The sequence below is a fragment of the Esox lucius genome, chromosome 7, assembly GCF_011004845.1.
Source record: "Esox lucius isolate fEsoLuc1 chromosome 7, fEsoLuc1.pri, whole genome shotgun sequence".
NCBI classification, from domain to species: Eukaryota; Metazoa; Chordata; class Actinopteri; order Esociformes; family Esocidae; genus Esox; species Esox lucius.
In genome coordinates this window covers 28,033,259-28,046,496 of record NC_047575.1, presented here as the reverse complement: position 1 = coordinate 28,046,496, position 13,238 = coordinate 28,033,259, and the positions used below count along the sequence as shown (strand labels likewise).

The window sequence follows — 13,238 nt, the reverse complement described above, 5'->3', positions numbered from 1 at the left end:
CTAATTAATGTGATTTTATTTTATTGTGACATGTTTTAAGAACAACAGAAGATGTTTAAGGTTGAAAACTGTACAATTAATGTTGAGTGTTGTGAACTGATCGATGAATACACACATGCTAATAATAAATATTATGAATATCTGCATTTGTCAAGATACAATGATCATTATCGAAAGGTTAACTATAAAGGCCACTCCCTCATGTTGATAGTGAAACATAGGAGGCATCTAACTTAGACACACCACCTATAATCTGTCTCAGGCCACGCTGGTCTGGTTACTGCCCCCAGCCTGAGTAAGGGATTGGGCAATTAACAAACCAGTGTGTAAAACAAATTATGGAGGTTGTCAAGCTCCCTCTGCTGCCTCTGGGGAAACACTGACAACAGTGAAATACATACAGTATATTACATCACTTCTGTGTCATAGGATTACTGTCAGTGGAACAGCCTCGCTTCTTGACTCTAAAAAGTGAAGTTTCAGTCACATTAATCTAAGCAGCGTGGTTCAGTGCCTTGTCATGTTGTGCACTAGCGGCTCCTTATTGTAAATTGAGTACTGTGTTCCACCAAGAACCTTCTGGTTGAGCAAGCCGTGTGATAAGAATCAGAATAGTTTGGCGAGATGTGCTTGCTGGAAGAGTCTTGATATTTACCTCTCCCAAACTGATTTAATAAAACATAAGTTCTCTTTAACACCGTTTTCTATTTCCACTTTTATTGTAGTTGTTTTAACGCCCAGAAGAAAGGTGTTGCGCACACGTTACGGTGTGAATTTTGACAGTTTTTATTGATCGTTTTTACCACTGAACAGATTCAGGGAAGTTGCAAATTGTTGACAGAGGGATAAGTAAGCCAGCATCACCATGCACCCCACTGCCAGGGTGTCTACGAAGCTAATAAGGGGTTTGTTCTGGTCAGTTACTGAATGGAAGTTGGAAGGCCAGTAGGGTTCACTTTTCTCTGGTCTGGAGATCAATCCCAGGGCAGTTAATGGGACATTGTCCTGTGAAGGGTGCCGTCTTTCAGATGTAACATAAGACTGGTGTTTTAACTCTCTGTGGGCACCACAGATCACAAGGAAATGAATCTAATTAAATTACATGAATGTCCAACCTGCCATATTGGGGAATTCACCACATTAAGAAAAGACCATCCACTCTAGTGACATCACAATGTAGTTTTTTTCTCTCTTCAGTGGCGGTAAATTCAACTGCTATGAGACCTTATATTGTCTGAATAACCTCTTATTTATAATTTGTTGCTCAAAGAAATTGTTGAGTGAGTATGTATCTTCAATGAAATGGTTCAAGGTACTTTTCAGTAGTGAGTTAAACCTGATGTTGAAAAGTTGTGCTGTTTTGATATTCAAAAATATGATTTAAAAAAATCTATATATATTTAAAGGGAAATGTTAAACATTTGTACAATTGCCAAATCTGGGAAATAAACTACACTGAGGGGGTCTGTAGTTCTTTAAAGTGTAGCTCCCTCAGTGTGACTCCCTTCGCATAACATAAACATGAATTATTTATGAACATCAATTATGTGTAAGTTGTATAAAAATTATAATTCATGTGTGTTCTCATAAAGTGTCAGACCAAGTAACAATTTCAGTCAGGCAGGATAATGCTGATTTTTCCCATTAAAACACATTATTTCGTTTTATGGAGTTGAGAAAATATTAAAAGTATGATGCCAAGTACTACAAAACATTTTCAGATATTTTGCATCTTAAATCACTTTGCAGAGTTAAAATGTAGATAAAGAACTTAACTTAACTTAGAAAACCTATTATAATGAGAAGAGATTATTGTGCAAGTATTCCTTTCTGAGCTCTAAATATTGGTTACTGCCTCACTTTATATATTCATTAAGTATACTTGACTTAAGATTTTCTTTTATCATAAAACATAGAAAATTAATTAACATTATCCCGTATGACATTTCGACTGGTGTCGTCACATGATTCTAAATGAAAACACTTTAAATACATTGTTTGAAAATAGGATTTTAACCTATTAAAATGTTTGGTCAGTTGAAAACCTTATTCATCACTGGGCCACATATATAAATTAAAGTATTTGTACTAATAAATGCAATCAATAATGTATGCAAGTCTTTCTGGGTAAGAGCAACAGCTAAATTACTAAAATACATGGGCCTGGCTTCAACCATGATAATGTAGTTCATGTTAACTTAAACTGCACAAACACTTCCAAAACCATGTTCCTGTGAAATAAAACATACATGTGCTGGTTATAAAATTTGAATATCATCAAAAGGTTGATTTATTTCAGTAATTCCATTCAAAAAGTGAAACTTGTATAATGTATACATTCATTCCTCACAGACGGATATATTTCAAGTGTTTATTTCTTTTAATTTTGATGATTATAACTGACAACTAATGAAAAACCCAAATTCAGTATCTCAGAAAATTTGAATATTGTGAAAAGGTCCAATATTGAAGACACCTGGTGCCACACTCTAATCAGCTAATTAACCCAAAACACCTGCAAAGGCCTTTAAATGGTCTCTCAGTCTAGTTCTGTAGGCAACACAATCATGGGGAAGACTCCTGACTTGACAGCTGTCCAAAAGACGACCACTGACACCTTGCACAAGGAGGGCAAGACACAAAAGGTCATAGCTAAAGAGGCTGGCTGTTCACAGAGCTCTGTGTCCAAGCACATTAATAGAGAGGCAAAGGGAATGAAAAGATGTGGTAGAAAAAAGTGTACAAGCAATAGGGATAACCGCACCCTGGAGAGGATTGTGAAACAAAACCCATTTAAAAATGTGGGGGAGATTCACAAAGAGTGGACTGCAACTGGAGTCAGTGCTTCAAGAACCTCCATGCACAGACATATGCAAGACATGGGTTTCAGCTGTCGCATTCCTTGTGTCAAGCCACCCTTGAAAAAGACACAGCGTCAGAAGCGTCTCGCCTGGGCTAAAGACAAAAAGGACTGGACTGCTGCGGAGTTATGTTCTCTGATGAAAGTACATTTTGCATTTCCTCTGGAAATCAAGGTCTCAGAGGCTGGAGGAAGAGAGGAGGGGCACAGAATCCACGTTGCTTGAAGTCCAGTGATGGTTTGGGGTGCCATGTCATCTGCTGGTGTTGGTCCACTGTGTTTTCTGAGGTCCAAGGTCAACGCATCCATCTACCAGGAAGTTTTAGAGCACTTCATGCTTCCTGCTGATGACCAACTTTATGGAGATGCAGATTTCATTTTCCAACAGGACTTGGCACCTGCACACAGTGCCAAAGCTACCAGTACCTGGTTTAAGGACCATGGTATCCCTGTTCTTAATTGGCCAGCAAACTCGCCTGACCTTAACCCTATAGAAATCTATGGGGTATTGTGAAGAGGAAGATGCGATACGCCAGACCCAACAACGCAGAAGAGCTGAAGGCCACTATCATTGCAACCTGGGCTCTCATAACACCTGAGCAGTGCCACAGACTGATCGACTCCATGCCACGCCACATTGCTGCAGTAATTCAGGCAAAAGGAGCCCCAACTAAGTATTGAGTGCTGTACATGCTCATACTTTTCATGTTTATACTTTTCAGTTGGCCAACATTTCTAAAAATCTTTTTTTTGTATTGGTCTAAAGTAATATTCTAATTTTCTGAGATACTGAATTTGGGATTTTCATTAGTTGTCAGTTATAATCATCCCACTTAAAAGAAATAAACATTTGAAATATATCAGTCTGTGTGTAATGAATGAATATAATATACAAGTTTCACTTTTTGAATGGAATTACTGAAATAAATCAACTTTTTGATGATATTAAAATTTTATGTCCAGCACCTGTACTCTGTGAAACGGAGGACAATGTTGTTTTTCAAATCTTAATGAGAAGGACAAGAAAACTGTGAGGGGAATCGTGACGCAAAGTGTGAAAGCCGCAAGGCAAAACAGAGTAGTGGGTTGGATGGACGGATGACTGCACTGGGATTCACAGACAACAGTCTGCGTGCCTGCCAGCAGTGCAGATAAAGAAAGTCAGCAACATAGGTCTCCTCTTGGCTATTGCTTCCTCTAACTTCCTGTTTATCTAGGAGCTGGCTTGAGACATGACACAGAGATTTAGCTTTAAAGCCAAGATCCACAGAGTTTCATTATCATTAACTGTGATTTAAAATGGAGGTTTGATAGATATAGCCATGGGTGAGTAAGTAAGTACATTCTACACCAGTGCAATTCAATTATCTTCCACATAAAAATTTGCAGAGTGAAATTATGCTCTATATAATTACAAATTGTGAGTGCACCAAACACAAATTTTTTTTCTTGTTTATGACACACTGCAGGGTAATACATTATATAAATGATGTTGACAAATGCGCCGTGGCCCACAGATATCATAGGCTACCACATTTATAGTGCTTATATGTCACCTATGTAATCAGATGAATATACAAATACTCCTGCTCTTAATGGATCATATAGTGCATTAGTTTTGAACAAAGCCCAATAGTGCCTGTTCATAGTGTAACGATTCCAGCCTAACGGGATCGTTCCAGTCCTTGTTTTTGTTTTATTGTTTGTGAGCCCTTGTGTGCCCTTATTTGGTGTTCCTGTCTTTAGTAAATTAGTCCATGTCATTCACCTGTGTTGGTTTTCACCTGTTTTGTGTTGTCTCGTTAGTCCTTGTATTTAGTTATGTCCAGTGGCGTCGTTAGCCATCTTTTATGAATAGCCCCAGATTTCAAATGGTCCCAAAAAAATAAATATCCCCATATATATTAAACTATAATTGTGATTGCGCTTTATGGCAATGCAGACATTGCTAGCGTGTACATCGAAATTTTCCGCATGTACATTCAAAACCCTGGACTTTCTGTCGCGGGGGGGTGGGGGGGGGGGGGGCTAAGCCCCGATTGTATTATGATCCTTGCGACGCCTCTGGTACTGTCATTGGTTCAGTTCTTTGTTAGTTGTTGTTTATCATTGAATGCTGTTCTTTTGTGAGTTGTTTCACTGAAATTAAACTTACCTGTTGCTGGACATCTCTGTTCTACCTGTGCCTACTTCCTACCACTGCACAAACATTACACATAGATGGTACAGTGCAATAGTACCATGTATGTGTAGATTTGGGGAACAGACTTTGTTAAGACCACTGATAAAACAATTGTTCTAACAAGGCATGGAATGTTAATGGCCATTATTTGTGACTAAGTGTCCATTAGGCCTTCAGATATACCATAACATATGGTGAATAAGCCCTGGTTTGGAATTATGTGCTACCTGTCATTTAGGCTGGATTGGCCACTGCATTCGTAGTCATTTTAATGAATGCCTTCGTTCCTTTGTAAACCATTGCTTTCTTGGAGCAAGGATCAAAGCAAGCATGCTCTTCATTTTAACAACCATTGTAAATTTCCAGCATCTGTCTAACCAATGAAAACCGTTCCCAGATTTTTCCAGAGCTTCCAGAGTTTTTTGAATGGTATGTGGGTACAAAAACAAAGAAAAATTTGAATGTATGGTATTTCACCCAGAGACTGAACCAAACTGGCAACCCAGAACCCATGAGTGATTGTGTGTATGAATGAGTGGGCACAGACTCACCAATACACGGTCTCCCACTCGAAGGTCTTTATCCCCACCTTTCTTGACTGAGCCACTGTCGGACATGTTTGACCCAGACTCATTACCGGTCTTCACCGAGCTGTTGAGCATGCCTTCCCTGAGTGGCATTACAACGCGTTGACTAGCAGGTGAGGCGCCATTGCCACCATGGAGGGTCAGGTTCTGAGCAGTCAGCGAATCATTGGCATGGCCATCGCTTCCATCGCCCACGGGTTGTCGGGTGAGCTTGGAAGGCCGTGTGAAGATGCCCTGGTGGGGCTGGCACTCAAAGTAACGCACGCCACCCACGGAGCCGTCGTTTTTCCCCAACAAGTCATTGAGAACCACTCCTGCCCACTGTCCAGGGGCGAACTGAGTCTCGCCCAGGTAGGCGATCACGCCTGGTTTGACCCCATTGACCCAGACACTTTCGCCAACAACGTAGTCCCCCAAGACATCATCCCCAACCTCAGACGTCTTGGAGCTCGACTTGTCCGAGGCATTGCTGCTGGGGAGTGGGGAGGTCTGCTTGTGTGGAGGATCTGGGAAAGTGGTGGGTGACAGAGAATAAGAACATTTAGGCTATTAATTTAATTACTATATTCAAATAACCATCTATGTATGGCCTTTGATTAAAAAGATGTAGAGCAGTGCAGGATTCCCAGGAACGTGTTGTACAAAGGAGAAAACAGGTCATACATAAAGCTCTACAAACAGATAAAATGGAAAATCAACCAAACAACAGAACTTATCTCAAAGACCAATGTTGCACACAACATGCATTCAGCAGTACTGAAATAAGGAATTCAGGAATGATAAATGCAACGTAATGAACATCCACATTAACAACTCATCATTATTATTATTATTATTCATATTATCCCTTTACAAACCTTTGCAAGCACCAAATACTTGGTGAACCATTTGCAAGTACTTGTTTATGCCAATCCTGAAGATGAAACCATTCTCAAGTCAGAAACTGCGACCTATTCAGAATCTATTCATAAAATGTTGTCATATCACAGCACAAAACTGCAGAGCGAAAAATCATCCCGTGCTGCATTCAACATAACAGTTTATGCAATTTTAGGCATTACTCCACATCCCTATTGAAAAGTGGGTCAGCGAGATTGTCTCTAATTTACTGATGATTAACCTTGCCACACTGCATCACAGATGTGGTGCTTTTGCTCTTGAACGCATGCTGTTTAGATGAGCACTGTCCATTCTGGTGAGAAAGACACCGGAGCAGGGTGCAATTAGCGTGTGGTCTGCCACGCTGGCTAAACTGCACTGTGTGAGAATGAGTGGATACGGTTGGTGCCAAGACTCTCTGACACCCCCGGAGTGGGGGAGGGGGCCCGATGACTGCTTTTATGCCCCAATTGCTCCCGTATGTTGTAAAACGGATAGACATGACTGTGAAATGGGTATTAAAGTAAACAACATTTTATTTTGTTCTATTTACCAATATGACCTCGAAATATGTGTTTAAACAATCAGAAAATGGTGTTAAAGTAAGTGAACTTAAACAGTAACACAAAACGAAGATTCATCATAAGTGACCTCAGTGTGTCAGCAGATATCTCATTGGGAAAAACAGCAGTAGCTAGTTTGTGTGGAGATTCCATTCAAGCATCACTGATAAATCAAATTCTAGCTTCTCTTGCCAAAGTCAAGAAGATGCTGGAAACCCTTACTATGACTGTTCCCAGTGAATACCGTGTCCCAATGTAGTGCACTGCAGTAAACAAGGAACCACAGCACTCTGGTCAAAAGTACAGCAATGTTTCGATGATAATGTGCCATTTGATATGTAGTGCCTGCTTCTAACAGCTACTCTCTCATGGCCATGACTAATGTTTGTTTGTAAAGGCTTTAGAGAAGGCCTTTTATATCTACATGTGTAGCATATTTGGACTATATTCAACCCTTTATTGAACCAGTAAGGAATGATGAACCATTAAAACAATAAAACAGTCACAAACGTGTGTGAAATGTTGAACATTTATGAAATGTTGGAAGTTCTGATCAATGTGATTTTTACTGTATTATGTAATGGCATAATGTCTTAATTTTCTAACTCTGTCCAACCAGCTCTTTGCCCTGCCAAAAATCTCCTGTCAATGTTCACAACGGCTTGATCCCAAAGACACCACGTTCACCACTATTACTAATGATCGGTGTCATCTAGATCATCAAATAAACGATTGGTTACATCAATCAATCAATCAAATGTATTTATAAAGGCATTTTTACAACAGCAGTTGTCACAAAGTGATTTTACAAAACACCCAACCAAACAACAACAGTGAATTTCAGTGGCTATATACATGTGTTACCATGTCATTCAATTGGACCATTCAATGGAATTATTTTGTAAGTACAGGCAACTGAGAGGGACTTGATGTAGGTTAATACAGTACGTTCTGTCTATACCCATTGAAGATCGAAAAAGCCCCAGTTTCCCATAGCTCTTTTCAAATAAGAAGCATGTAAAAAGAAACTGTTCAATAATGTCTCAGATGAAAACAAAAGCTGTTGTTTGATTGTTTGCAGAACTTCTCTGTTTTCATTAAATTCTTAATGTATAAGTTCAGTTTGAAAATGCAGTTTCAGCAATTAACATATTTTGTACATAAATCATTTAGTAACTATCAGTAAAATCATTCACACTACTTTGTGAATTCAGATAATTCAGAAGAAATTATAACAATTTCATACCACTATTAGGAATAATATTAGGGATAATATTAGTACTACGCCCCTGCCCCAAACAAAGGTGTTTATAGGTTATTTTATACAAAATATATTATCATAAAAGTTAAAACACAGTTAATACACTAACACTGCCCAACAAAAAGCCACATAAACTGCTAAATGCATTATTGCAATGCCTGATTCTCACTTTCCCACAAGTGCACTTCCTGTGTTTTCCCCCCTTTCCTTTCCTCACTGCATTCCACTGTAAACTTGGATCATGACACGAGTGCCATACATACATACAGCTCTCACTTACATGCAATGCAAATAGCAAGACAGCAGAAAAAGCCCAGAGTCTGCCAGACTACGTTTAGCCTCCTGCAGGCCCATATCACCCGAGTGCAGCTGGGATGTAGAATCTAGCTCTATTTTAGCAGGGGGCTGTGTAACTCACGCATCTATGGCTCAAGGGCCTAAGCTTGTCATGAGATCTAAACTGAGAAAAATAACAGCCGGGAACGTGTTTGGTGTCCTTATTCCTATTGACTTTAAACAACATCAATGCTTGGGTCAGTGGGGAGTGGTATTCAGATGTGTCATCATGGTACGATAATGGTTTTGTCCTCACAAGTCACGTACTGTATAGAACAAGGATTCAGACTTACACACAATGGTTCCTAGGCAAGAATCATTAGAATATGCAATAGGCCTAATGGTCACACTGAAGTGAAAAACAGACAATACAATAATTTGGGGTATAAAATAATCGTGGGTATTGTCAACAGTAAAATACAGTCAAAGAATTATGCTGCAAATTATGCCTTGTTTAATGCAGTGGTGCATTGTGGGTGTGGAAATATTTGTTTGCATTTTAAATTAAACTGAATGTAATTCCACTGCAAAGTACTGCATTATACAATATTTTGGAGCTTCAGAAATATTTTGACCAATTTTAGGTGCATTTCATTGTTGTTTCTGGTCCATTACCATGTTTTGAAACATGCCTTGTTAGAGGCTGTGTTGCACTCATTAATGTGAATGCTGTACTAAGGGTTTATTTACACTGCGATATATTTCCATTTCCAAATGAGTTAATGAGTGAATGACAAGCACACATTCTCATCCCCAGCATAATAACACATTTCAAATGCAATTGTGCTACCATATTACATGCTAGGGGAAATGTAGGAAGTATATACAATTAAATGTGACATTTATGATGAGATGTCCTTTAATTTAAAAAAGACAGCTCATTTGGTTACCAAATCTTGAAACATGAATCTTCAATATATTATTTCAGACAGTGGGGTACATTTTAAGCTAGCCTAGTTATACAGAATAATTGAGGTGGAGGAATCAATTTCAATGAATATACTTGTTATTATTCAATAAAAATAGTTTTACTAATTCCCATTTGAGCCATCACTTTATAGTAACTTTATAGGGGAGCATATTGTAATTTAACTTTTAAAGCATTCAATGATTGAATATGTTTTAAATGTTCTTTTGGAGCTGCCTTGTCTGGAGTTAACTTAGGGTTTAGCAGCTGCTGAATGGCAATACCTTTAAACATCCAAATTCACCAAAAACACATCAATATGCTGAAATGTGGAAACACATAACCTAAAAAGAAACCTGATTAACATAGTCCTGTGTCCTATAATAAAAATAAAATACATGAGAATCTCCCATATTCATGTATTCATTATTATTACAGTGTACTCTATTGTACACCAATACAGTCATTGATAAGGGTTTATACTGTGTATCATTCCTTAAAAACGAAATACACTAACAAACTTCCTACTGTGCTGCTTGTTTAGTCACTGTAAACATAACAGCAACTAGGGCTGGGCAATATGACCCAAACTTACATCATGATTATATTCATGATTTCTTGTCAATATGATATTAATATTACGATATATTTGTTTGTAGGTCATCATTATTATCTTAAAAAATATACTTTAACAAAACAACTTTTTCTCTTTTATATACTGTTATTATATATTTTTTTCAGACCATCAGAAGGGCCGGCGTGTTCAGCTGCATGCCGAGTCATAATGTCAGTTTTACTCAACAGGATGAAAATGTTTCAGATGAGAAAATCTATTAGGTGGTATTGCCATCTTCCTCTGTACTACTTTTTGGCATACATATTTTGGCAGACAGTCTTTTCCCTGCTCTATATCAGATTTAAAAAATCCGAACCAGTAGGTCCACTTTTTGGAGAAAATAGGTTTGTAGAAACTAGGGATGGACATTATTAGTCAAATATTCGAATAAACCAAAATTACATTAGTATTTGAAGTACTTGTGAGTGTATACATTTTTGACCCCCAAATGTTTTTCACATTCATGTCTTTTTTTGGTTGAAATAAACAACTATTACTACTATTAAAATGTATATCATGATTTTTTACATAGGATGATTTAACCTTGACCATACAACGCTTCTAAGTCATGTTTATGAACATACGCTTCACCACACTTGTTGGACATTTCAGTTTGTCAATCAAAGCGTTAGTGGTATGGTAACCCCACTCAGTCAGAATGACGCAATATACACCACACAGCCTACTGATAGCAAGTGGATAAAAGTTAATTAATTCAACAGAAGATGGAATATATTTACTGTTACCTACGAAAACATTATTTGGCCACAAAACACTACATAAAGTTAGGTTTTGAAAGTTCAGAGTGCAGAAAACAGTGAGTTTTGCAAATAGCATATAACTGGCTAACTTAGCAAAATAGGTCCTCTAGACTCTTGCATTGAATAAACTCAATGTTATGCTTTGATAAATATTATCTTCTAGTTTATAGCCGAGTGTTGCATGTCTAACACACATGCTTTCTTCCATATGTGCGCTTGCTCTTTTCTCATGCAAACGGCCATTGAGACAATATTAAATGATAACGACACCCATGTACTCCTTCGCAAGATATGTATTAGCACTAAATGTGGTATCAGTAGTATAGGTATGCACTTATTGCTCTCTAGTTGTCTGCTCATATCTTTTATAATTAAACTATGCGAGCATGCTTGCTGAAGTTTGCGAAAGCTTTTTGTATCAGATATGCACAAAGAAAAATTAGCAATGTCAAAATATCAAAATTACATTATTGATTTATTAGGTTATTTTCATTATTGAATTATTTGAAATCCTCGATAATGATATTTATTGAATTATCGCCCAGTCCAAACAGCAACCCATTAACAATGCAGTTGGACATGGAGTGGTACTTCCTGGCAGAGCCAAATGTGATTGGGGCTACACATAACAAAACATTATAAGTCTGCTGACTGTAAGCTTCTTACTGTATATAAAGCCCTGACCTCACAAGTTGGCCAAGGAAAATGGAAGGTCCTGACAACAATCAATTACAACAATCAAGGAATCGCTGGGCCAATGATGAAATGCCACCATGATTGATAGGCTAAGTCATAGTAAACCTGTTCTCTTCTTGAGAGTATAAAGGAAGTTGCTGGGAGTGGAAAAAGTGACTTACTGTCTTTCTGGCCCAATGTGCCAGACGAAGACCCCCCAGCAGAAGATCGTCCCAAAGGGCCAGGGGAGTGCTTTGGACCCCTTCCAGGGATCTTCAGTCCACTGGACTTCAGCATGTTCATCATGTAGAGGGGATATGTACAGGGATGAGAAAGTCCCTTTGAAGGCTTTCTGTTTGAGGCACTAGAAGATGGAATGGTGGCAATCTCTCCCCATTATAGCTGTCGAGATGAATAGCATCATAGTGTATTAGTGATGAAGATACCTTTGTATTAGCTCCATTTGTACTGGAGTTCTCTTTGCAAATACTTCTAAGTTAACCAATGTTGCTTCCTATAACATAACAGGAATGTTTTGTGCTAGCTAGGTTTTTTGTTGAAAGCATCTTTTCAAAAGCATCAAGCCTATGATTTTTCAAAGTTCAACATAAGCCATATCAAGTTGGGACATGTGTAGACTATGCTTTACTACTTTTTACAAAGTGAAATAATTATGAATGTTCCCCTTTCAAACAAACAACATATCTATACATAATTTTGTTACTATGTTGTTGCGTCTACTGGGCTCTGACCAGTAAGACTTAGTAAGTCCAGTTTATTTGTTTCAAGTATATTGTTGGTGAATCTTTGTTTACCTTTACAATTAGTGTCTCCTATCTTGCCTTGAGCCTTAAACAATGTATGTCAATAGTATTCACTGACTGAGAGAAAGCCCTTAGGCTTGTCATATGCATTCATTTAAAGTGAATAACCAGTCTATTATTACTGTTGGTCTGTGTAGGGTAGCCTACTCCCATGCCACATAGTCAACACACCTCTATGAAAGGATTTTATTGGACTAGGCCTTGCCCACACACTTTGATTCATTCCCAGATACATGCTACTTCATTCCCAGATACATGCATGTGCTACAAGACAATATTTCTTACAACATTTCTGCAATCACATGCCATTCATTGCAACGTTACATCCCAATTCTAGCACCACATGTCGCATTTATGACGGTTTCAAGAGGAGCCTACTGAAGAACAGAATGATGCTTTAACACTATCATCAGCACCATTCAATTGACTCATGTATCGACATTGATTCTTAGATTGTTTCACGCAATAGACCTGTACTTTTAAAGAATATTTTCAACTGTGCGAGAACAAAATTTTCGACAATTAGCTACTTTGTAGCCTTCTATGACAGTGCAGTTGGGTTAGGCTACAATGTTACAATTTGATGTTCTAATCATACGGCCATTGGGCCATTGAACCCCACATTAGTGTCTTTTAAGCTTATTGAAAAAACTGATTACATATTTATATTCAATTGATAGACTTATGTGACAGAAAACCAGACTGCGCATCTGAGTAGGCTACATCGCAAAATGATCTATTGTTATACCCACTGCAGCGTGGTGTGCATTCTACTAAAGCTCACCAA

General features: G+C 38.1%; 1 protein-coding gene across 4 annotated transcripts in view; it reads right to left on the bottom strand.

Moving 5' to 3' along the window:
* Positions 1–13,238, bottom strand: part of clip2 (CAP-GLY domain containing linker protein 2) — a 43,198-nt gene that overhangs the window by 29,478 nt on the left and 482 nt on the right. For all 4 annotated transcript variants that reach the window (XM_020048559.3, XM_020048560.3, XM_010902287.4 and 1 more), the window contains exons 2-3: positions 11,810–12,029; positions 5,594–6,135 (exon numbers count right to left, since the gene is read on the bottom strand). In XM_020048559.3, coding sequence (XP_019904118.2) covers positions 5,594–6,135; positions 11,810–11,933 — 666 coding nt within the window. In that variant the 5' untranslated portion in view covers positions 11,934–12,029. The remainder of the gene's footprint in view (positions 1–5,593; positions 6,136–11,809; positions 12,030–13,238) is intronic.